A 23,703-nucleotide genomic window follows, 5' to 3' on the forward strand; every position below is an offset into this window, starting at 1 on the left:
TAGATCTATACAAATTCCATTCAAAAGTCTTTTCACTGGAAAGTCACTTTAGACCTCGCGCGCTGAAGCATGTTTGTTAGAGCGCGAGCGTTTAGAGATGAATTCCTGGCGTTCCGAAGCTGTCTAGATAAGCAGCTCGCTGTGTTTTGAGACGCGGCCGTGGTGTCTCTTGGCAGTGGCAGAGGCTTTTGGGGACTTGCCGGAAACCAAAGTTTTTTTTAGTTTTTTTTTCAAGCCTCAAACTTTGTAACTGCTGAAAGTCGAAAGAGGAAAAGAGCAGCAGCGTCCCGTTACATTTGTGCCTCATACACAGTTCCTTGTTTTTCATCGTCATGTTGGATGTGAGAAAGCTGAGACGAAGACAGATCAACAGTTTTAACCCCAGATAAAGTCCTGCGTCGAGCGTTTTCTTTTGCGCATAACGGGGTCTTTGTTTGTATATCATGGAAGATGTGAGTATTTGACATTTCTTTATCGCTGTACAGATGGTGTTTTAAATTTGATCATTGAAGCATGTTATATAATCTATCTGTTGCAACATCATTGGCGACGTGAAACAAAACTCACTTGACTTTCTTTAACTTTGACTTCGTTCAGTGCTGATACTGTTATTCTTTCTCGTGCGAGTAGGAAACGAATGCATTGAAATGGTGGGTTGCATCACTTGTTTATTGGAAGCGTCTTTGGTGCACTGAAATGAAACTCGTCGTGAAATCCAACAGTCAGTCTTAGTTAAGAACTATTAATATTCTGTTCATCAGATCGAGATGATGTAGCTTTAGATCGGCATCAGGAAGTGAAGCAGCATCCGACCCTTCAAAGACAAGCCTTGTGTTTGCTAACTCTTTTCTGTTTCGAGATAGATAGATAGATAGATAGATAGATAGATAGATAGATAGATAGATAGATAGATAGATAGATAGATATTGTTTTGAACATGTTCCATCCATCCAGGGGTGTATGTCTGTCTTTCTGTGTAGCTACATCTAGGATCAAGCTTTAAATATCAAGCTTTTGCTGTACGCAGATGATCTAGTGCTGCTGTCATCCACCCCACAGGGACTACAGCAACACCTAGACCTGCTGGAGAACTATTGCCAGAACTGGGCCCTGGCAGTAAACCTGAAAAAGACCAGCATTATGGTCTTTCAGAAAAAGCCCAGATGTCAGGAGCACAGATACCAGTTCAGTCTAGGCAGCACCGCCCTAGAACACACGATACACTTACCTCGGCCTGATCATCACTGCATCGGGGAGTTTCAGTACAGCAGTGAATGCTCTCAAAGATAAAGATTGCTCTATATGCAATCAAGAAAAAATTCTAAAATATTGAAATACCGCTTCCAATTTGGTGTAAAATCTTTGATAGTGTAATTCAGCCCATAGCGCTGTATGGAAGTGAGGTTTGGGGTCCACTCAGTGATCAGAGCTACACTAGATGGGACAGGCATCCAACAGAAGCCCTACACACAGAATTCTGCAAAATGATTCTAAAATTACAAAGGAGAACACCCAATAATGCATGAAGGGCAGAATTAGGCCGTTTCCCATTGATTATAAATATACAAAAAAGATCCCTCAAATTCTGGATGCATCTAAAGTCAAGTCCCAGAGAATCACTACATTTTAAAGCACTACAAACCCAAGAACTGAACCCTGAAAAGAGTCCACTCAGTCAGCTGGTTCTGAGACTTACTAACCTGACTAACTCTACTAACACTAACCAGTCTCAGACCAGCACTGCTTCTATCCCAAACATCAAAATAAATCTAATTAACAAACAATCTAAACATATATATCTGGAACATTGGGATCAAGAAACCAAAACACAAAGTAAATTACAACTCTATCGAACTATAAAATTTAATTATGAATTAGAAGAATATCTCCAGAGTGTCAAAGACACAAAGCAGAGACAGATCCTGACCAAGTACAGGCTCAGTGAGCACAGACTAGCCATCCAGACCGGCAGACACAGAAAGAGCTGGTTACCCAGAGAGCAAAGAGTGTGTGTTCACTGTGAGACAGAAGAGATCGAGACAGAGACACACTTCCTACTTCACTGTTACCAATTTAAATCAATCAGAGACATATACATCAACAAATCCACAAACATCATAAAGAACTTTACAGCCATGACTGAAGAGGAACAAATAAAGATAATACTAGGAGAGGGACAGACAGCAGCACTGGCTGCGAGATACGTGTGGACGTGCCACAGCCTGAGAGACAGCAGGTGAACGTGTGTGTGTGTGTGTGTGCTACAGTCTGAGAGACAGCAGGTGAACGTGTGTAATGTATGTATTATGTCTGACCTCAGTGTGTTTCCCTACTGTCTACCACAGTGACCCTCAGCCTATGTGTTTATATGTTAAACACTGTGGTATGAAATGTTCACACAAGTTCTTATTTGTTAAAATGTTTAAGTTTATATTGTTATAATGTTTTAATTCTGTTATTTTGATATTTTCATTGTTATTATATTTCAAGCTTTGGCAATATTGTATTTTTTACAGTCATGCCAATAAAGCAATATTGAATTGAATTGAATTGGATCTATCTGTCTGTCTGTCAATATCTGTCTATCTTTCTGTCATCCAACCTCTGTCTATCTGTCTATCTGTCTGTCTGTCTGTCTGTCTGTCTGTCTGTATATCTGTTTGTCTGTCTGTCTGTCTGTATATCTGTTTGTCTGTCTGTCTTTCAATATCTATCCATCTATCTATCTGTCTGTCAATATCTGTCTATCTTTCTGTCATCCAACCTCTATCTATCTGTCTATCTGTCTGTTTGTCTGTCTGTCTGTCTGTATATCTGTTTGTCTGTCTGTCTGTCTTTCAATATCTATCTGTCTGTCTGTCTATCTATCTATCTATCTATCTATCTATCTATCTATCTATCTATCTATCTATCTATCTATCTGTCTGTCTGTCTGTCTGTCTGTCTGTCTGTCTGTCTGTCTGTCTGTCTTTCAATATCTGTCTGTTTGTCTGTCTGTCTGTCTTTCAATATCTATCTATCTGTCTGTCTGTCTGTCTGTATATCTGTTTGTCTGTCTGTATATCTGTTTGTCTGTCTGTCTGTCTGTCTTTCAATATCTATCTATCTGTCTGTCTGTCTGTCTTTCAATATCTATCTATCTGTCTGTCTGTCTGTCTGTCTGTCTGTCTGTAAACATAGATTTCTGTGAAAAAGATCCTCTTACTATGTGAGGCAGTAGTTTCAGGAAATGCTCACTGAAATGAGGAAGTAACATTGGTCAGTGGTGCTGGAAGGCAGAGCTGAAAAGCCACACTGTTAATATGTAGTGTACACAGACACAGCAAGAATCTTTATTGAGCTTTGATAAGATGACAATACCTTGACATTAGCATGCTATCTTGGTTGTCATTTATTAGAACAGATGTATCTGAAGTTGAAATGTGAATCGAGATGAATAGCTACAGATATTTGTGTCAAGGAATCCATTTGTGCCTGAATGGCCTTTGATGCCATATTTATCTAAACATAATGACAGCATGGAAAAACATACCCAATTTAATGTGACGTTAAGACAAAGAGCAGCTGTTGTGGTCACAGTCAATTTTGGTTGTTGTGGTGCTGCATCTGTGGTTTATATACTTCAGAGAGCCATGAAAATGCTTCTCACTGTTCACTGTTTTTATGAAGATCACCCAGTGTTTACCTCCTAATGAAGCTCTTAATGAGGCTGTCCTCGTCTTTTCATCTTGTCATAAACTTTTAAAAGCATCAGCAGTAAAAGAGCACTTATGTGCCATTTTGTAGTCATTTATCTTTTCACTATCAGCCTAACATCTGTGTCACTTTGCAGCTTGTTTTGGTCAAGATCTGCCTACTTGCACAGGAAGAGACTGTCTGACCGTCATGTAAAGCGACCAAGCACAGTTCATTTTGTTTTTATGTGACATTTATTGGCTGGTAAACAGAGTTGGGTGTAATGCATTACTAAGTAATTAAATACTGTAATTTAATTACTCTTCCCTATAAAAAGTAAAGTAAAGGATTACTTTTATTTTTTCTGTAATTTAAATAGTTACTAAATACTGTATGGACTATAGAACATTTAGGAATAATTTATGCAATTTTACATTTATTTGGAAGAACTGTTTCATGTCTATCGTTGTATTGTTCAACTAGTCCAAGGTTGATATGGGATTTAGAAAGTAATGCAACTAGAGAGAGTAATTAGTACAGTCATTAGTAATTAATTAGTAATCTAATTACACTATTAAAGAAGTAATTAGCAGCTAGTAATGAATACTTTTTTAGAGTTACATATGACCTACTCAATATCACCATAAAAGAAAAAACCTCATTCAAAAACTTGCACAGCAGCATAAAAATGAATGAGCAGAAATATTTGTAGCATTTGGAATTCTGTTTGTCCAAAAATCATCCACTGCCATTCAAATGTTTCTATACAGCAATAAATTTATACTTTTATTTAGCAAGGATGCTAAATAAGTATTTTATATTACATTTAATAAGATTTTATAATGTTACAAAAAAAGTGTGAAAAAAGTATCACAGTTTCCACAAAAACAACTTAAGCAGCATAACTGTTCTTCAACATTGATAATAATCATAAATGTTTCTTAAGCATCAAATCAGCACGTTAGAATGATTTCTGAAGCATCACGTGACACTGAAGACTGGAGTAATGATGCTGAAAATTCAGCTTTGATCACAGCAATAAATTACATTTTAAAATATATTCAAATAGAAAACAGTTATTTGAAATTGCAATAATATTTCTGAATATTACTGTATTTTGATCAAATTAATACAGCCTCAGTGAGCATAAGAGACATTATTTTTAAAACATTAAAAGTTTCACTTTTGAATGGCAGTGTATGTAATATTTATTTTTCAGCCAGAAAACGCAATGCTCATGGATAGTTTATTTGCCGCTTTAGAAATGTTTGTGTGCAACATGCACTGGATGGTCAGTGAATGGACTGTGGGCGGTCTGTCTGTACGCATGCTTTCTGAAGCTGAGAGAGACCCGTTGTTTGCTGTCTTGCTCAAGGTTACAATGGTCAAAGCGCATGGCTATTTCCTTGAAGGGCTCAAACCAGCAACTTTTACGTTCTGGCCCTGAGTTTACACAACACTATACTCCCACCATGCAAAAGCACTTGTGCATTCCAATGGATTCTTTCTTTTTTGGGAGTGACCTGGTTTCACATTGACAATTGTCCCTTCTCTACCCTTTTTTGTTAAAATCTAGCGGTAAGGAGGACTATAGTGTAGCAAGAATACTTAATTCCTGTAAATTCTCTAATGTTGGTTACTATTTCCTCTTTTATACTTCTCTGCTTGGCATTCATGTTTTACACTTCCCTGATTGAGATTTTGCAAATATACTACAAAGATACTGCAACAGTTGTTTAAGAGGACAGGTTTCCATTTGCTTGGACAGAACTATTATGGAAAGTTAGATGCTTGCCAAAATTTGCAGTTTGTTGCAGAGTCTTTGAACAAGTTGAGTCGCTCTGGTCTGGGTTGCAGTGAGGTCTTGGGAAGAAGCGCACAGATGATTCATATTTAAATGTGTGGCGAGTCGACACTGGTCAGGTCAGGGCTGTGATATCTGACCTAGATGGAGCTGTGCGCATGCATGGCCTTTTGTATGTATATGAAACACATGATGGCTGAAGTGTCTCACTAAACAATTATGCAGAGTTATATAGAGTTTTTGCATGGATCCTCTACCATATTCAGCATTAGAAACCATTTTTAAAGCATAGTGTTTTTTAAAAAAAAGTAACTTTTTTTGTCTTGAAAACATCAAGGAAGCTTTATAAAATTATTATAATTAATAGAAATGTATAATAATGCTACTACTAATAATACTTGTTGTTATTATTATTATTATTATTCCATTTATATCTAGTGTTTAATATTATATTAATATATTTATATTAATATAATATATATTACAGATTGTTTTTATGTCTTTGTCTCATTTATTATTATAATTATTCACTTCCTTTGAACATTTTTGTGTGCTTTTCTTAATTGCATGATCAAGTTTTGTGAAAATCCAAATGTAATAAGTAATATGTATTAATTCGTCAAATAATTTCTGCTCTTGTCCATGCAAAAGTTTAGACACATTGTTTGGATGTTTTGGAAGGTTTTCTGCTCATCGCTATGCGGTCGCTAGGGTATGAGTGCTTTTCAGTGCATTTCTGCAATGTTTCTAGGCCTGTTACTAGGTGGATATTTTTTCTGATAAGTCCAAGTCAGAAAAGCCCAAACCAAGTCTCTATGATATTCTGCCTCATAGATAGTTCTTCCGTAAATTTTTTGGCTCATTTTGTCAGCCACCAAAAGAAAATCATATATCTGATCACTTTCACAGTCATGTTCATAGTACAAATGTGTGGGAATGTGTTTTGCTGGTGTAAGCGACCTGAGCAAACCCCAAACCTTAGTATGAGCAACAGCGACACTGATGCATGCCTCAGCAGACACCAATGAAACTTCTCACTTTCTTAAATGATCTCATCTAGCACTGGAAGTTCCTGTTTGATCAACACGAGCTTAGCGTATGTTTTGGCTTAATTCCTGTTTTATCATATGCTTTAAAACACTTTATGCTCTGTCTCACTCTGCTCTCGTTTGCGCTCCACTTTGTAGGTCCAAATTGGCTCCACTGTGTTTTTTCACAATATAGATTTTTCCGTCCCACCCAAAGTCTCTCTCCAGCGAGTGTGTTGTGTTGTGATGTACCGTGCCATGCACTCTGCTCCAATTTACACAGAAACAGAAGGAGAGAAACAAAGAGCCGCCTCATGCTCTGTCCCCGTCCCTCGGCGCAGACGCTGCGAGGGTGCGAGTGACCTGGTGGTTTCCCTGACAGGGCAGTGTGAGAAAGTCATGGCACAGTGCTGCTCCTATTATTCTGCAGGTTCTCCTCCCTAGGACAGCTGCACCTTCTCTAGCACACGCTGCTCTTTCCAAAGGCCCAGTGAAAGTGGAAAAACACCTCGAGGATCCTCTAAAGAGACATCCTCAGGAATTTCCTCGCATAGACTCCTATTGAAATTCCTATTGAATTCTAAATACAGCTGCATGGGGCTGCATTTTATTTTCGTAATTTAATAATAATTGCAAAACGTAAAAAAAAAAAGACTCTAAAAGAGACACAGGCTCGCCTTTATTTCAGTTTTAGGTTTTATTCATTTAAAGGCAACATTTATAATTTCTCATCTAGTTTTTCATCTATTATTTAATCTTTATTTTATATCAGTGTTATTTCAATGAACAAAAATGGTTTTTATTTTAATTTTAATTAACAATAATAACCCTGCTTTAATGTTTTCTGAGTCTGATCACTTAAAACGTAATAGTGCACCTTAAAAGTTCAATTCTGAAATTTGTTTAAATCTCTGACCTTAAATTATGATATAAATAATATTAGTAATTCTTTCCTAAGCAAACGCAAGTAATTACGTGCTGAATAATAAATTCAGATAATATTCCCAAAAGTCATGAGAAGACAGTAAAAAATTTGGAAAATAAGCAGATGTGGAAATAAGGTGTCATCTGTCCTTTCTATTAAATTTGAAAAGGTGTTGAAGGTTGCATGAAACCCATATGCCGGCCAAAAAAATGAAGGAATGCTCTCGCTGGACTCAATGCATGCCAAGTCAAACTGGAATTTTGGTTCACTAAGAAATGCTGATTTCCTCCTTCCTTTCCAAAACAGGGTGTGAAAGAGGAGCCAGCCAAGCCCAAAGAGGTGACGAGCGCTGGGAAGGTTGGCTGGTTGAAGAAGTCTACAGGGAAGTTCTTGAGTAGCTACAAGGACCGATACATTCAGCTGGAACGAACAGTGATTGCGGTCTATGAAAATGAGGTAAGTCTGCTAAATCATTATGAAACATAGATATGAAGTCAACATGAAACCACCCCACTGTACTTTCATAATTGCATGAATTTGAGTAAAATGTTATTTCACAAGAAAAAATGTTGGTTGGGGCATTATTGTATATCCACTGGGAGTGAATTGGATTGTAAAGTCCATCATAAAATTACTTTTATTAATAGCTATTTGGCTGTTGTTTAACATTGGTTTAACCATTACATCGGCTAAAAATAGTGTGTAGCCTCCTGTTTCAACTGAAAACAAAAAGTCTTGTTACAGACGGAGAAAGTCATGACGTTTTGATGGAAAATTACAGCAATAGGCTTAATAAGATTAACATGAGATTAATATGCATTGGGATTGTGAATTAAGAAAATACTTGTTTGTACTCGGCACATTTTTTCTAGAAAGCTTTTGTTTTGGGATGAATAATTTTTTATTTATTGCCATCCCAATTGCAAAGCAGAAAGTATTTAAATTAATCATCCGTGCTTCATCCAGACATTTAAAATTGATTTAAAGTACTTAAAAAAAAAAAAAAAAAAGTTGTTTCACAGAATAAATAAATCACCTCATTGTACTAAAGCATCTACCATCATATGAAGACATAACAATAAAGCAAAATCACAAAGTGAAAGTGAAGAAATAAAGCAAAATCACAAAGTACAGCTTTTAGATTTTTATAGCTTTGTACTCTTACTGTCAACAAAGAACTCATTTAGTCATTTTTTTCCCATGAGGAGTTTTAGAAAAAACATCTGTGCAGTGTTATTTTAGTATTATTTATACAGTATCTCACAGAAGTGAGTACACCCCTCACAGTTTTGTAAATATTTTATTATATCTTTTCATGTGACAACACTGAAGAAATCACACTTTGCTACAATGTAAAGTAGTGAGTGTACAGCTTGTATAACAATGTAAATTTGCTGTCCCCTCAAAATATCTCAACACACAGCCATTAATGTCTAAACCGCTGGCCACAAAAGTGAGTACACCCCTAAGTGTACAAAGATGGCGCCGCTGTGTTCGGACGCCGTGCGGGTCGCTCCACTGAGACTTTGCTTAAACTTACTTTTTTCCCTACTTTTACTTTCTCTTTTTACACATTTCACGTCGGCACTGATCACCTACAACATAGAAACACTTTTGGACATTGGTAACCGCTACACCAACCTGCTTCAGGACACTTTATCCACGAATCCTGCGTGGCCTCTGGAGATTCTTCGGAACACGGAGATAAGCAATACCCCCCCGAGGCGACGGATCAAGAAACACCGCGGGAAGCGCGCTGGAATTCGAGTCAGACTCAGGAAAAGGGCTCACAGTCCTCCTCTTCCAAGCATTCTCCTCGCTAATGTCCAATCCTTGGAGAATAAGATGGACGATCTTAGAGCCAGGATTAGTTTCCAACGGGACATAAGGGACTGTAACATCCTTTGTTTGTCAGAAACGTGGCTTTCGTCCTCGGTCCCGGACACTGCTGTAATGCCGAGTGATAACTTCTCTGTCTTTCGGACGGACAGAACAGCAGAGGCCAGTAAATCCAGGGGTGGAGGAGTATGTTTCATGATCAACAAGAAATGGTGTGATCCCAGGAATATCTCCATTCTGTCACGTTCCTGCTCGCCTCATCTGGAACATCTTTCCGTTATTTGCCGCCCATTTTATCTGCCCCGGGAGTTTTCATCGATCATTGTTACTGCTGTGTACATTCCACCACAGGCGGACACCAGCTTGGCTTTGTCTAAACTTCACGATGTGCTCAGCGGCTACATTAACAAACATCCTGACGCTGCCTTCATCATCGCGGGGGACTTTAACAAAGCCAACCTCAGACAGGTCATGCTGAACTTCCATCAACGCGTATCCTGTCCAACTAGAGGACCAAACACACTGGATCACTGCTACACTCAGTTCAAGGATGCCTACAAAGCCTGCTCACTACCAGCTTTTGGCAAATCGGACCATGCCGCCATCTTTCTAACACCGAGATACAAACAAAGGCTCGTTCAGGATCCTCCGGTGCAGAGAGTAGTGACGCGCTGGTCCTCCCACTCAGAGACTATGCTGCAGGCGGCGCTTGATGACGTCGACTGGGACATGTTCCGGGCGAGTTCTTCTGACGTCAGCGAGTTCACGGATGTAGTATTAAGCTTCGTAAACACGCTAACCGAGCAAGCTACAGAAACAATAACGATACGGACATTCTCCAATCAGAAACCGTGGGTGGACAGAACAATCCGTGCCACGGTTAACACACGCACTGCCGCTTACAATGAGGCTCTTCTGTCTGGGAATACGAGCGAGTACAAAGCATCGTGCTATGCTCTCCGTCGTGCAGTAAGAGCCGCTAAACACAGATACAGAGAGAGAATTGAGTCTCATTTCCAGCTCAACAACTCTCGACGGATGTGGCAGGGACTGAGGACCATCTGTGACTTCGGAAACAAATCCTCCGCAGAGGTGAGAGCAGATCCGTTGCTGGCCGACGAGTTAAACATCTTCTACGGCCACTTCGATGGCAACGGCGGCGGCGCGTCTCTGACGACCAGCGCGTCAGGAAGCAGCGGGCAGAGCAGCGATGATCCTGTAATCACCGTGTCGGAGGATGAGGTTCGGAGGGCGCTAAAGAGAGTGAACGTCAGGAAAGCAGCCGGACCTGATGGGATAACCGGCCGTGTTCTGAGGTCCTGCGCCGATCAGCTCGCTGGTTTGTTCACGTCTATCTTTAATGAGTCCCTTGCTACCTCCGTGGTTCCCACTTCATTCAAAAAATCCATTATTATCCCTGTGCCAAAGAACAATAAACCCTCTTGCCTGAATGACTATCGCCCAGTTGCCCTCACATCTATAGTCATGAAGGTTTTTGAGAGACTTGTAAAGAGCCACATTTGCTCCTCCATCCCTGATACTCTGGACCCTCTTCAGTTTGCCTATCGCCCAAACAGATCCACGGACGATGCCATCTCTCACGTCCTCCACTCTTCCCTCACACACTTGGACAGCAACAATAGGAATTATGTAAGGCTGCTATTCATTGACTATAGCTCAGCTTTGAACACTATAGTCCCCATCAAGCTGGCATCTAAACTCACAGACCTCGGCCTAAACTCCTCACTCTGTGACTGGATTCAAGACTTCCTCACCGGCAGACCTCAAGTGGTGAAAGTTGGCCAGTTCACCTCAAACTCCATCACCCTGAACGTAGGAGCCCCACAGGGCTGTGTCCTGAGTCCCCTGCTCTACTCTTTCTACACGCATGACTGCGTGTCTTCTCACAGCTCCACATCTATTATCAAATTCGCTGATGATACTGTGGTTCTGGGCCTCATCTCCAACAACGATGAGACCGCATACTTGGATGAGGTAGATAGACTCACATCTTGGTGCCAGGACAACTGTCTCTCTCTGAATGTGAGCAAAACTAAAGAGCTGATCATGGACTTTAGGAAGAGACACCAGCAGCCCTACACTCCTCTTACGATCAGTGGGACCCCTGTGGAGAGGGTGAGTAGCTTCAAGAACCTCGGTGTAAACATTACATTACATTACATTACATTTATTCATTTAGCTGACGCTTTTATCCAAAGCGACTTACAATTGCTATATATGTCAGAGGTCGCACGCCTCTGGAGCAACTAGGGGTTAAGTGTCTTGCTCAGGGACACATTGGTGTCTCACAGTGGATTCGAAACATCTCCGAGAACCTGACTTGGACTACACGCATCCAAACACAGGTCAAGAAAGCCAGGCAAAGACTGTACCATCTGCGACAGCTGAGGAAATTCAGGGTCTCACCAACAATCCTGAAAACTTTCTATTCAGGGACCATAGAAAGTGTATTGACTCAGTGCATCTCAGTGTGGTATGGAAACCGCTCCAATCAGGACTGCAAAGCACTACAGAGAGTTGTGCGCTTAGCTGAGCGCATCTCAGGTTCTGCTCTCCCCTCTCTGCAGGTCATCTACCTCAAACGCTGCAAAAATAGAGCTGTTAAAATCAGGACTCAAATCACCCTGGTAACTGTCTATTCACTTTGCTTCCATCTGGTAAGCGCCTCCGTAGTCTGATGGCAAAAACTGAGAGACTTAGGAGGAGCTTCTTCCCCCAGGCCATCAGGCTCCTAAACTCTAACTCTGTGTCATAACATCACTTGACTCCATGTAAATATCACCATATCAATAAGCTATTCATAATTTTTCTCTACCTCATATTGCTGCTATTTAAATACCCTGTACAACTTTTTTGCACATTATTTTTGCACATTCCTCTTATTACTATTTAAGTCAACAACATACTGACCTGCACATTATATTTATATTTTTTATCTTATCTTTTATTTTATTTTATTTTATTCTTTTATTTTATTTTTTCTACTTTTCTTCTCTTAATATTTGTATACACTGTCCTTGGAGCGGACCTGACCTACATTTCACTGCTGGTTATACTCTGTATAATTGTGTATGTGACAAATAAAACTCTTGAATCTTGAATCTTGAGTTATTTTGAGGGGACAGCAAATTTACATTGTTATACAAGCTGTACACTCACTACTTTACATTGTAGCAAAGTGTCATTTCTTCAGTGTTGTCACATGAAAAGATAAAATAAAATATTTACAAAAATGTGAGGGGTGTACTCACTTCTGTGAGATACTGTATTCTATTATAGTTGTAGTGATATTTTGAATTAGTTTTTATTTTATTTTTTGATAACTTGTTTACTTTTTATTAATTTTATGTGCTTTTGTCAATTTTATTAGTTTTTTTAATATTTGTAATTGTTTAATTAATTTTTTATTTCATTTTTTTGTTTTATTTTTACTGCTTAAAATTATTTCATTTAGGTGCCAAGTCAACATTCCTAATTTTCAATTAGTTTGTTTTTCATCCGATATTTATACTACTTTTTATTTTAGATTTATTTCAGTAAACAAAAATGCTTTTAACAATGTCAGTTTAATTTTATTTAACGATGATAACTCTGCATCTGAGACAAAGATAATACCAAGAAATCAAAATTCTGTATCATCACCGTCTTTTTTTTTTTTTTTTCTTCTTTGGACAAAGTTACAAAGAAGAAAAACACAGCAGAACAAAAGACAAGATCAACTTAATAACTTAATAATACAATAGATAAATAATAATAATGATTTAAAAAAAGGGGTAAATAATAGTGTGGCTTAGGAAATCAATGAAAATGCACAATCGTTATCATTCAATAGAGTTTAACTGATAACTCACCACCATCTTTTTATGACTCTTCTTCATATGTATAAAATGCAAAAAATTTTCAGTGTAGTGCACAAGTCATTGAATATTTTAGTCCTCATGCAGTGTGAACATTCTGCTAACTATATTCTTTTGGTTTCCATGGAAGAAAGAAAGTCATACAGGTTTGAAACAATAAGAGGGTGTGTAAATGATGACAGCATTTTCATATTTGGGTAAACTTTTCCTTTAAATAAAACATAACTAAACTCCATTGAACAACCTCGGAACTATCCAATTTTCCTCTGGTTAATCCTTTTTACAAATAAGAACATTTTTCCCTGTCGTGCAGGAATTGACAACATGTCTGGAGAAACTGGACTTGGACAACTACGACACTTGCCACGAGTTAAAGAGTCCTTTCAAGAAGAAACACAGACTGGTACTAATACGAAGCCCTAAGTGTGGAAACAAGGTAATAATTAACATTTCATTGCTGCACCACGTCAAATATATCAGTCTACCCTTCCCTTTGTGTGTGATATAAAGAGTGGCTCACATTAGGATGACAATGCAATACACAGTCATCGATGGCTGGCTTGCAGTCGTGTCATCAGTTGTTCAATATGGCACGCACTAGAGGCACACTAGGTCATTGTACTGAGTCTAATGAATCAGACACATATCTGAACGGACACATGACCAATGATGAGCCAATTACTCATGCCTCATGTTCTTTGACACTTTACTGCTTTCAAAGTTGCTTTAAATAATGGCAGAATGTGTGTGTGAAAGGTCGCCTATTGCATGAATGCTGTTTTTCCTTTATGCTTGGAGTCAAATATTGCAACACTTGTGAGGTAATAAATGATAAACATCCTGTTACATGTTTTCACCGAGGGTTATTTTTCAAATTTTTTATACTTTATAATGGGTTGGCAATCCACGATATAAACCTTTGGCACTGTACTTTAGTCTAATAACGCAGGTTTAAAAATGTTTCAGACTTTTTGTTAAAAGTGGCCTTTACTCAAGGTTAAAAAAGATTTTAACAGTCATAGTGTGAAACGCAAGACAACCTTTAGCAAGGCATCATTTCCTGTCGTAGTGTTTATGTATTCAAAAACGCAGAGGCAAGATTTCCTGTATAACTACGCAAATACTTGTGGTATATCAAAACACCCACAAAACATAATTGTTGTACTTTTTAGTGAAAAGTGGGTTTTCCTCTGTAGACTATATGTAGTGTGTCAAAATATAGTCACTGATGAATAAGGATGTTTGGAAAACATTTCTATTTTTTTCAAATGTAATCTTTGTTGGTTTTTTATTTTTTTATTTTATTTTTTAAGAAATTTTGATTTAATGTAAAATAAATGCATATTTAACAAGTAAAATAAGAAAATGATTATTTTTTACATACCAGTGGTTTATATAGTATTATATTATTTATTAATATTTTGTATTAGCTTTTATTTTTCTATTTTTAAAGTAGTTTTCATTTTATTTGATTTTTTTTTTAGGTTCAAAATGAAATATTTGTTAAATCCTTTATTTCAGTTTTGGTCATTTTAATATTTCAGATTAAACTTGAAGGAATTTATCTATTGTCAAATATCATGAATTAATCATAAAAATAATAAAATGTTGTAAATTTTCTAGTTGTTATCCATCTGAGATCTGACAACCACAAGCACTCTCATCATCACAATGTCATAAATTCAAATTATCTGATATTTTAACGGACTTACTGACCTTGACACACAGGCACAATTATAATAAGAATGTTTTAAAACTTGTATTTTTAAATAAATGATTATTGTTTAATGGTAGTTCCAGATGGTTTCACCAACATATAATCTTTGATGTTAAGCTCCACAGAAATGCATTTTAATTCAGAAATTGAAAGCATATTAATAATAGAAGAGGTGTATTGAAGTCATTGTCTGTGTGGACTGCATTTTTAATGTATGTTTGAAAATTAATAGATGCGTTAAAAGGAGCATCATGTCATTGACCCAGAAACAGTTTTAAGGGCATTGCACTTTAAGAAAATGTATAAGCATTCAGTGTCTTTTTGTTCTGCGGTGAAATATTTTTGAGATTAATTTCACTTTAAGCAAGTAGACTGCTATATTGTTTTACCCGTCAAACCCTTATTTGCTGACGCTTTAGAGTTGATGGTAAATGATGACTTCATCCTGAGGAGTGTGTACTGTATTGCACATGATATGTCATAACTTTTGGACACACACACACACAGACAGTGTGTGTGTCATACTGCTCCATGAGCTCATATCTATTACAACCTCATCTAATCTTTACTTGGTGTTCTAGTTCCTTGCAATAGTCTGTATATATTCATTGTTTACTGTACACTATAACACTGAATCCAGAGTCTTGGAGGTGGGCAGAGGACTTGAGAAATGCGGAAGATACCTAACAGGCGAAATATGGATTATTACTAACAGATGACAAGAGTGAAGTGTTGGCGAACTGCAAAGAGCGAAGCAGATGTCAAGAGACTTCTCTAGAGGAGAAAATGTGTGTGTGTGTAAAGAGCAGCCAGACCAACATGTCACTTTTTCCTCTCCTGAATACTGTGACCAGCTGTGAGTCAGACACCACAGCCTTGTGTTTTATTTTATAACTAAACCTCACGTACTGTAGTTCTTGAAAAGAGTTTAAAGATTTAAGAGATTCCAAACCCTCCTGTTTCACAAGTATTTTAGACACACCCTACTCTAAGAACATCAATCTTTTCTTTTATTTTTTAAGAGTGAAGTGCACTTCGGAGACTCGTGCTGAGTCTGGCAATATACAGGATGCTAGACAGACTTTATATAAATCTAACTGAACAATGGGACATCCTACGGACAAATCACTCTGTATTTTCCGGTTTCATTTTAATGAAGTTTCAAAACTGAACCTGTGTCTTTAATGAACCCTTTATACTGCACTGAATGTAATTGTTAAAATGTGGTCTGGTGGGTAAAGCTTGTGATCCAGAATAATACTAAATGCTTGATCCAGCTTGAGTTATTTCCTAATTTTATTTCGTACAGAAAAGCAAAATAGGATTAGCATGTGCAACTGAGTCTGTCATTTTTTCAGTGTTTTATTCATGTTTATGCATGTCATACTAGTTTCTATGACTTCATATAAATTTGTTGTGTTCATTTTAGGTCCAAGATGTCAAACTTCAGGCACAAACTGCTGAGGATAAAGAAGCCTGGATCAAGGCACTCCGTGAAGGAATCAATAAGGCAAAGAACAACATTTTTGATGAGGTACTGTTTATTGCTGACCTGTAAAATTTTACTATGATTTTTAAAGACAAATGCACATAAATAGCACCATGACTAAAAAATGTAAAATATTTTTAATGGTCACATTTGAAGTTTTCAAATTTAAAAAAAAAAAAAAAAAAAACTTTGTGACCATTGAAAATATTTTACATGTGACCATTGTTGTGATCTTCTTGAATAAATATGGTGTTGCATGAACGAACATAGATACAGTTACATATTCTTTTTTATGTTTAAAATCTCAGGTAAAAGTTGATGAAAGCTGCTCTTTAGAACATGTTACACTGAACCGACCAAAGGGGAACCGTGGAAGAAGGCCGCCAACAAGGATACACATGAAGGAGGTATGATATAATATTTCACATGCACAAAAAAGTTTATCAACCCTGTTGGAGAGCAGCTAAGGATACACAGATATATTTCTGACTAAAGCTGTTATTAAAATTCTATAATTTTTTGTTGAAAAAATAAAAAATATATATATATAATAAAAATAAAAAAATGTATAATGTACAGTATGGAATTGAGTATTCATTTTGAGATTTGCTAAATATTCCATTTAAGAGTACTATGAAATCATTAGTGTTTTAAAGTTGAACATTTAAATGAGTGTTTGATGACGGAAAAGGTAGTAAAGAAAATATTAAATATGCATTATGCAGTATTGAGATTATTTTTGTAACCAGTCTATTATAATAATTTGATCAAAATACAGTAAAACAGTAATATTGTGAAATATTATTACAATTTAAATTAACTCTTCTGTTTCAATGTATTTTTTTTTACATTTTACTTACTAAATATTTTAGATTTATATGGATACTTACATTAACACTAGAACCACCAGGGGGTTGCTGTATACCTAAAACCGCCAGCGGGTAAATTTTTACCCGCGCTCATTACAACTGTTTTTATATGGCTCAAGAACATTATTTCACTGTATTATGCCACGGTCTTCACAAAGAAGTGTCTAGAGTCATGAAATGATTGTGTAGTCATCAACTATATTTTTGTCATGTTATGTTCAAGGCTTTTTTTATACAGGCCACTAATCACTTTTCATAACGGTCAATATAAGCTAAACAAGCACTGACAACGAGAATTAGAAGGAAGTAAATAAATATTTGGGTGGTGAAATATTATACTACAATTTCATTAATATTAATAATAATAATAATAATATAGGCTAATCATATTAGATGATATATTAACCTATGTTATTTAAATTGCTAAAATAGCTATATAGACGGAGCAATAATAATTTACCACACTGCATAATGCGATGACAAATTCAAGCGCACAGCTTCACCTAATTAATTATTCATTTGTTTAGTCATATCAGTTATAATTTGAATAAGAGAACACCACCAATAAACTTCAGGTAATGTATATAAAAAAAATTTTTTATTCATTAACAGTTACATCATAGATCTGATTTTTTTTTTCAGGAAACGGGCAGACTAAATAGCACCGCAGAAGCGAACAATAAACGATAGAAATGGCAAAACAAATTTAATAATCCAAATTTTGAACAATTATGAGTAACGTTAGGCTAAAACAAATATTATATCTTGATTGCTGTCAGATGCTGAGCCGACCAGGATGCATTACTTATCTTACTACCATCTTATTACCATGCATTACTTATCTTACTACGCTCGTGGTATTTAGTGCTTCTTATACCTCTTCAGCATCCATAAATTGCCTACACTTACTCATTTTGTCTTTTATTTATTAAACTGATAACCACCAATTCAGTGAGTGAAAGGTGCTGTCTACCAATGTACAATGTTAAAACATAAGCGACAAGAAAATTACAGCACACAAATACAGGCATTATATAGTGGGTAAATTTGACCCGCTGGCGCTTATAGGTATAAAATGCCCCGTTTTCTGATCTGGTTTTATCGAAACAAATTAACAACAGTCAATGACTGGGAGACTTGAATGTTTCATTGAAAATCTGTTATGTACATTTGAAAAACAGCCACGGCAAAAAATTTACCCCGTGGCGGTTCTAGTGTTAAATGCCTAACAACAGTAAGCCAGAAATATCATCTAAATGTAATATTCTGTCTATTCTTACAGGTTGCGAATGTTTCAAGTGATGGAATATTAAGACTGGACCTTGATGGTGAAGTTACCATGCCGAATGGAACTCATGGCTTGAACACAGAAGGGGATAAACAAACCGAAACTTCTAAACCATCTGTGACAATGAACAACATTCCAGAGGAGGATGTCGATGAAGAGTCCACACCCCAAAAGAAAGTTATAAAGCCGCCCATGCCGCCATCAAAAGACAACAAACCCAACGAAACTCATAAAGAGGATGAGCCCAAAAATGAGGAATCTGCAGCTCAAAAGAAGGCGATGCCACCGATGCCTCCATCAAAGGAGTCTAAGCCTTGCGTCTCTGTTGATGGGGCTGCTGTTGAGAAGAATGTCTCAGATAGTAAAGTGGAGGTTGAAGCAGAAAGCACTGACTCTTCCGAACCGACCCCTTCCACCAAGAGCGTCCAGCCCCCTGCTCCTCCTTCCAAAAATATGAAGCCTACCAAACTGGTAACACCAGCCAGAGTCACAATAGAGGAAAAAGAGAAGAATACAGAGGTTGAGGGTGAAGGTACCAGGGGAGATGGAGCTTCAAATGAGATAGAAGACGTGGATAAGTTAGAGGAAGTAGAGACCTTTGTTCTGTCCACAAAGGTCATGAAACCACAAGTAGTGATGTGGGATTCACCCACTATACCATCAAAAGAACCTAGAGCTGAACAAGAAGTGCAAAACTCAAAGAAAGCCTCTGATACCACTGGAGAAGTTGCAACCTCACCAGAACCTTCACAACTGAATCTAACTCCGCTTTCAACCCCTGAATCTGTAAAAAAAAGCCCCAGGCCCCCTGCTCCACTCAAGAAGAAGCCAATCAAGGCACCTGCCAAGGACACTCCCACACAAAGTGACCCAATGGTCGTTACCCACTCCACCACCACTTCGTCTTCAGAAACAGTTCACATCAAATTGACGATTCCCGAACCCAAAACTGAGCCAGTTGGTGATGTGTCAAGTGAAGATTTGGAGGAGAAGTCTTTAGACAGTGGCCAGCACTCAGGAGAGGAGTCTGAGACTGGTGACCAAGTTACGCCATCCTCCGCAAAGCTCAAAGGAAGCTCCCAGGGACAAGATTTGGAGACCAGCGAGGATGATCTAGAACCATCTGACAGCAAAGCTGAGAGTTTGGAGGAGCCATCGCTAAAAACTCCGTCCACCACCCCAAAGACCTCAGTTGCCAATGCACATCCAACCCCAAGCCAATGTGCCAACATGTCCCTGCATCTCACCATGCCTCTCAAGCTTTCTTCCAAGGCCCGCTCCTCATCCCTAGGCGACCTCCTTGTGGAGAATGCGGAGACGATGGAAAGCAATGGAAAAAAGACACCAATTAAACCAGATGGAAGTGACGTAAAGGACTTGCAAAGCAAAGTGTCTTCTGAGATCAAAGAGACTGGAGAGCTGCTGAATGCAATCGCGACTGCACAGAGTGGTGAAACAGAAATGAAGGGGGACGCGAGTCCGGAGATCTTGCTCTCTGCAGCAATGGAGAAGCTCAGGAAAGCTGACCAGTTCTTGAAGGAAGCCACAAATCTAAAAGATCTTAATAAAAGAAACAGATTAAGTTTGTAATGGTAAGTGTTGGTGGAAGGAACCTGTAAGGTTGATCTATGCTGAAAATGCAGTTTCACAGTATGCAAATGATCAAATGCAATTCTTATCCCCTACCATTTTCAAATCTCTGAGCAACTTTTTAAACCTCGCAAGGCCAACATACCTTAAGGCCCAGGTTTACTTCTCTTTCCACGTTACACTTCATCTTATGCCCAGCCATGTCCACACAGCTTTCAAAGTATACTCAACTGTGGATGAGGGTGGATGGATGAGTTGTCCCACCTAGTGAACTCGTTCGGTCTCAACTTTTACATGCCTGGGCTGTTGTGCGTGGACACAATAATTGGACTGCAAGCAAACACTGTGCACAGATATCCGTGGACAATTCTGATGACTAAAATTGTGTCAAGTGGACAGTCTGCAGACCATTGCAGAACGTGGATGGCCAAAGTATACTTTAGGCTTAAACGTTTTGCTAATGTAGCTGTATGGTCTCTGCAGCAGGGTTCCTCAAATCTGGTCCTGGAGGGCCACTGCTTGCAGAGTTTAGCTCAAACCCTGATCGAACTCAATTACCTGTGATTTTCTAGGGATCCTGAAGACCTTGATGAGCTTGTTCAGGTGTGTTTAATTGATCCTTGACAGGCAATCCGACCAATCATAATGGAAAACCTGCCATTTTTGCACAAAAAAAAAAAAAAATAGACAGGAGAAAAGATTAACATCGGTGGACTTGAATTAAAAAATAAAGGTGTGTACTGATGTCTTTACACAGTTGAAACAAGATACCTTCTGATGTTCATTCATGTTCATTTTGAGTGATAACTGGTAAAGTTGAAGAGATGATTGGTTCATGTGCCGCTACAGCGATCTGTCACGACACGTTAAAGAGCCAAAATGGAAAATGGTATTTATTGTTTGAATTTCTTTAAAAATTACACAATTTTAAAGCTGAGACAATAGCCCCTTTCACACAGTAATACCAGTAAATTGCCGTGAAGTAATCGCATCGACTTAACCGGTAATTTAACAAATGTGTTGTTCACACAGGCATCAATGTTCCGTCTTTTTTCCGGAAAAACACCATTCACACATCAGTTTCTAATTCTGTGACATCATTAACCAGAAATTACCTCTAAACGGCTGCACCTCCCGGTGTTGTGTTTGTAAACATGAAGAGGTATATGCAATAAGTGTTTTTATTGATGTTTTGGGGAAGTCGTGGCCTAATGGTTAGAGATTTGGACTCGTAATCCAAAGGTTGCGGGTTCGAGTCTCGGGCCGGCAGGGATTGTAGGTGGGGGGAGTGAATGTCCAGCGCTCTCTTCACCCTCAATACCACGACTGAGGCGCCCTTGAGCAAGGCACCGAACCCCCAACTGCTCCCCGGGTGCCGCAGCATAAATGGCTGCCCACTGCTCCGGGTGTGTGTTCACGGTGTGTGTGTGTGCACTGCTGTGTGTGTGCACTTTGGATGGGATAAATGCAGAGCACGAATTCCGAGTATGGGTCACCATACTTGGCCATATGTCACTTTCACTTTCATTTTTGTGTCAAACTTTCACATTTATGCTGCGTTTTTGAGCCAGAGACTTCGCATTACACAACTTCAAACCGAACTACACAGTGCGGAGTAAATATGTCATCTGCGTCAGAATGTTATGATTGACGTTGAATCAAAATTCAACAGCTCTGGATTGGCCCAGAGTAGATCTTACATCACCACGTTCTGAACTCGTATGTGCTCATACCAGTAATCTTCATTCTGCGTTCACACACAGCGTCATTCCGGCAATTTACTGGTAAGGTTATAACTTCTCATACCAGTACATTTTTGAAAAGGTCCTGTTCACACATGATCTCTTTACGGCAATTTACTGGTAATTTTCCAGCAAAGTCTGTAAGTGTGAAAGGGGCTTTTGTTTTATACCCAAAGTAGCCTGCTCTGTCTTGTCGTGGTGTCAGTTTCCTCTTTGCTCCACAATATATTTTTCACTGCGTGAGAACATGATGTGTGGCGTGAGAGAGGCATGGCTTATCGGGAAGTAGCAACAGTAACGAAGGGGGCGGGTCTTTGTGAAGGGTCAATTAGGGTTGTACGCGGACTCAAAAATTGGGTTTTAGAGTGGACGTCCACGGGCACTTTTGATGACGAAAATTGTGTCCCTTACAGTTTTGAAAATGTAGCCTCTAGGGCTGCCGCCCAGTCCTGTTCCTGGAAATCTAACTACCTGCAGGGTTTAGTTCCAGCCCTGCTCCCACACACCTGTCTGTAATTATCAAGTGCTCCTAAAGATCTTATTTAGTTGGTTCAGGTGTGTTTGATCAGGGTTGGAGCTGAACTTTCCTGGAAAAAAGATCTCAAGGAACAGGACTTGGCAACCCTGCTCTAGATCAGGGTTTCTCAAGAATCCCTAATCAAACACACCTGAACAGTCCAATCAAGTTCTTCAGGATTACTAGACATTACAGGCAGGTGAGTATGATCAAGGTTGGAGCTAAACTCTGCAAGAAAGTGGACTTTGAGGGTCAGAATTGAGGACCCCTGCTCTAGATGATGACACTGCAGGCCTGTGTGTTGTTGGTAGGAAGACAAACCATTCTCTTTCCAAATTAAGATAAATTTGTACTGTTTTTTTGTGGAGAAACATGCAAAATTTGTTAGCCAGTTAATATACCTGCTGTTATGTCACATAATAGCTTGCTTCTGATCTCACTTTAGGCTTACTGTGTTTCTTATTCCATACATTTGTGTGTTGTATGTTGAAATTTGCACTGCAACTTCTGAGTAAAAAGGAGGGAGGGACATCACAACGTTTCTAGAAAGTAGCTACCAAACAGATACCGGAGTGATTTTAAAGGTTGTGTTTGTATGTTTTAATCAGAAGTCTCAATTTCCCACCAATTTTCTGAAGCCATTTTGCTAACTTAAGCCAAACTGAATTAGACCACCAGCCCCTTCAACCACACAACCTCTCTTCAAAACTCTGGCCCTTCAAAGCCATCTCAACCAACCTGAATATGCAAGATAATTCACAGGGAGATTTTTCACAGGGAGTTTGGCTCTCATCCAACATCTTTGAGACACCTTTTTCAGTAATATCAGGTGTCAGGTAAAATAAAAAAATACAATTACAGCACCTTAACCTTATAATAATAATAATAATAATAATATATAAAGGTAGGCATAATAATATAATATATAAAGGTTAATAATCACAGTTTAAAAGTAAATATGTAGCAAATGAATAGCATTGCTGTATATTTCCTGATCCATGTCTGTTCTATAAAGTGCAGGTAAGAGTTTACAGTAAAGGTCCTTTCACACGGAGTCCGAAATTTTATGCGCGTTCTTTCAGGGTTTTTTTTTATAATATACGTCATCCTTTTCTATCAAAATGCTTGCTACAGATGCAAAAATGCAGAAAATCGAATCTGATCCGAATTTTGTATGACAGACGAAAGTTTCGGAGACGGTGTGTAAACGTGATTGCCACAATGTGTGGTTGTATGTATCTTTTAATGTGCGAAAATTTCGGACGAGAATTTTGGACTCCGTATACAGTGACCTTTAGTCTTTAGTTTTGTGCTAGCATTCAGGTCTGAATAATTAATGACT

The 23,703-nt window shown here is 38.3% G+C and overlaps 1 protein-coding gene across 1 annotated transcript; it reads left to right on the forward strand.

The window, feature by feature from the left end:
* The first annotated feature begins 73 nt into the window (after window positions 1–73).
* Window positions 74–23,199, forward strand: LOC306874472 (uncharacterized protein). The gene is made up of 6 exons (XM_079424540.1): window positions 74–452; window positions 7,739–7,888; window positions 13,463–13,585; window positions 16,296–16,400; window positions 16,664–16,762; window positions 18,507–23,199. The coding sequence occupies exons 1-6, from the start codon at window positions 444–446 to the stop codon at window positions 20,100–20,102; spliced, it is 2,082 nt and encodes a 693-aa protein (XP_079280666.1). The 5' UTR covers window positions 74–443; the 3' UTR covers window positions 20,103–23,199.
* The last annotated feature ends 504 nt before the right edge of the window (window positions 23,200–23,703 follow it).

The sequence above is a fragment of the Barbus barbus genome, assembly GCF_936440315.1.
Source record: "Barbus barbus genome assembly, chromosome: 1".
NCBI lineage: Eukaryota > Metazoa > Chordata > Actinopteri > Cypriniformes > Cyprinidae > Barbus > Barbus barbus.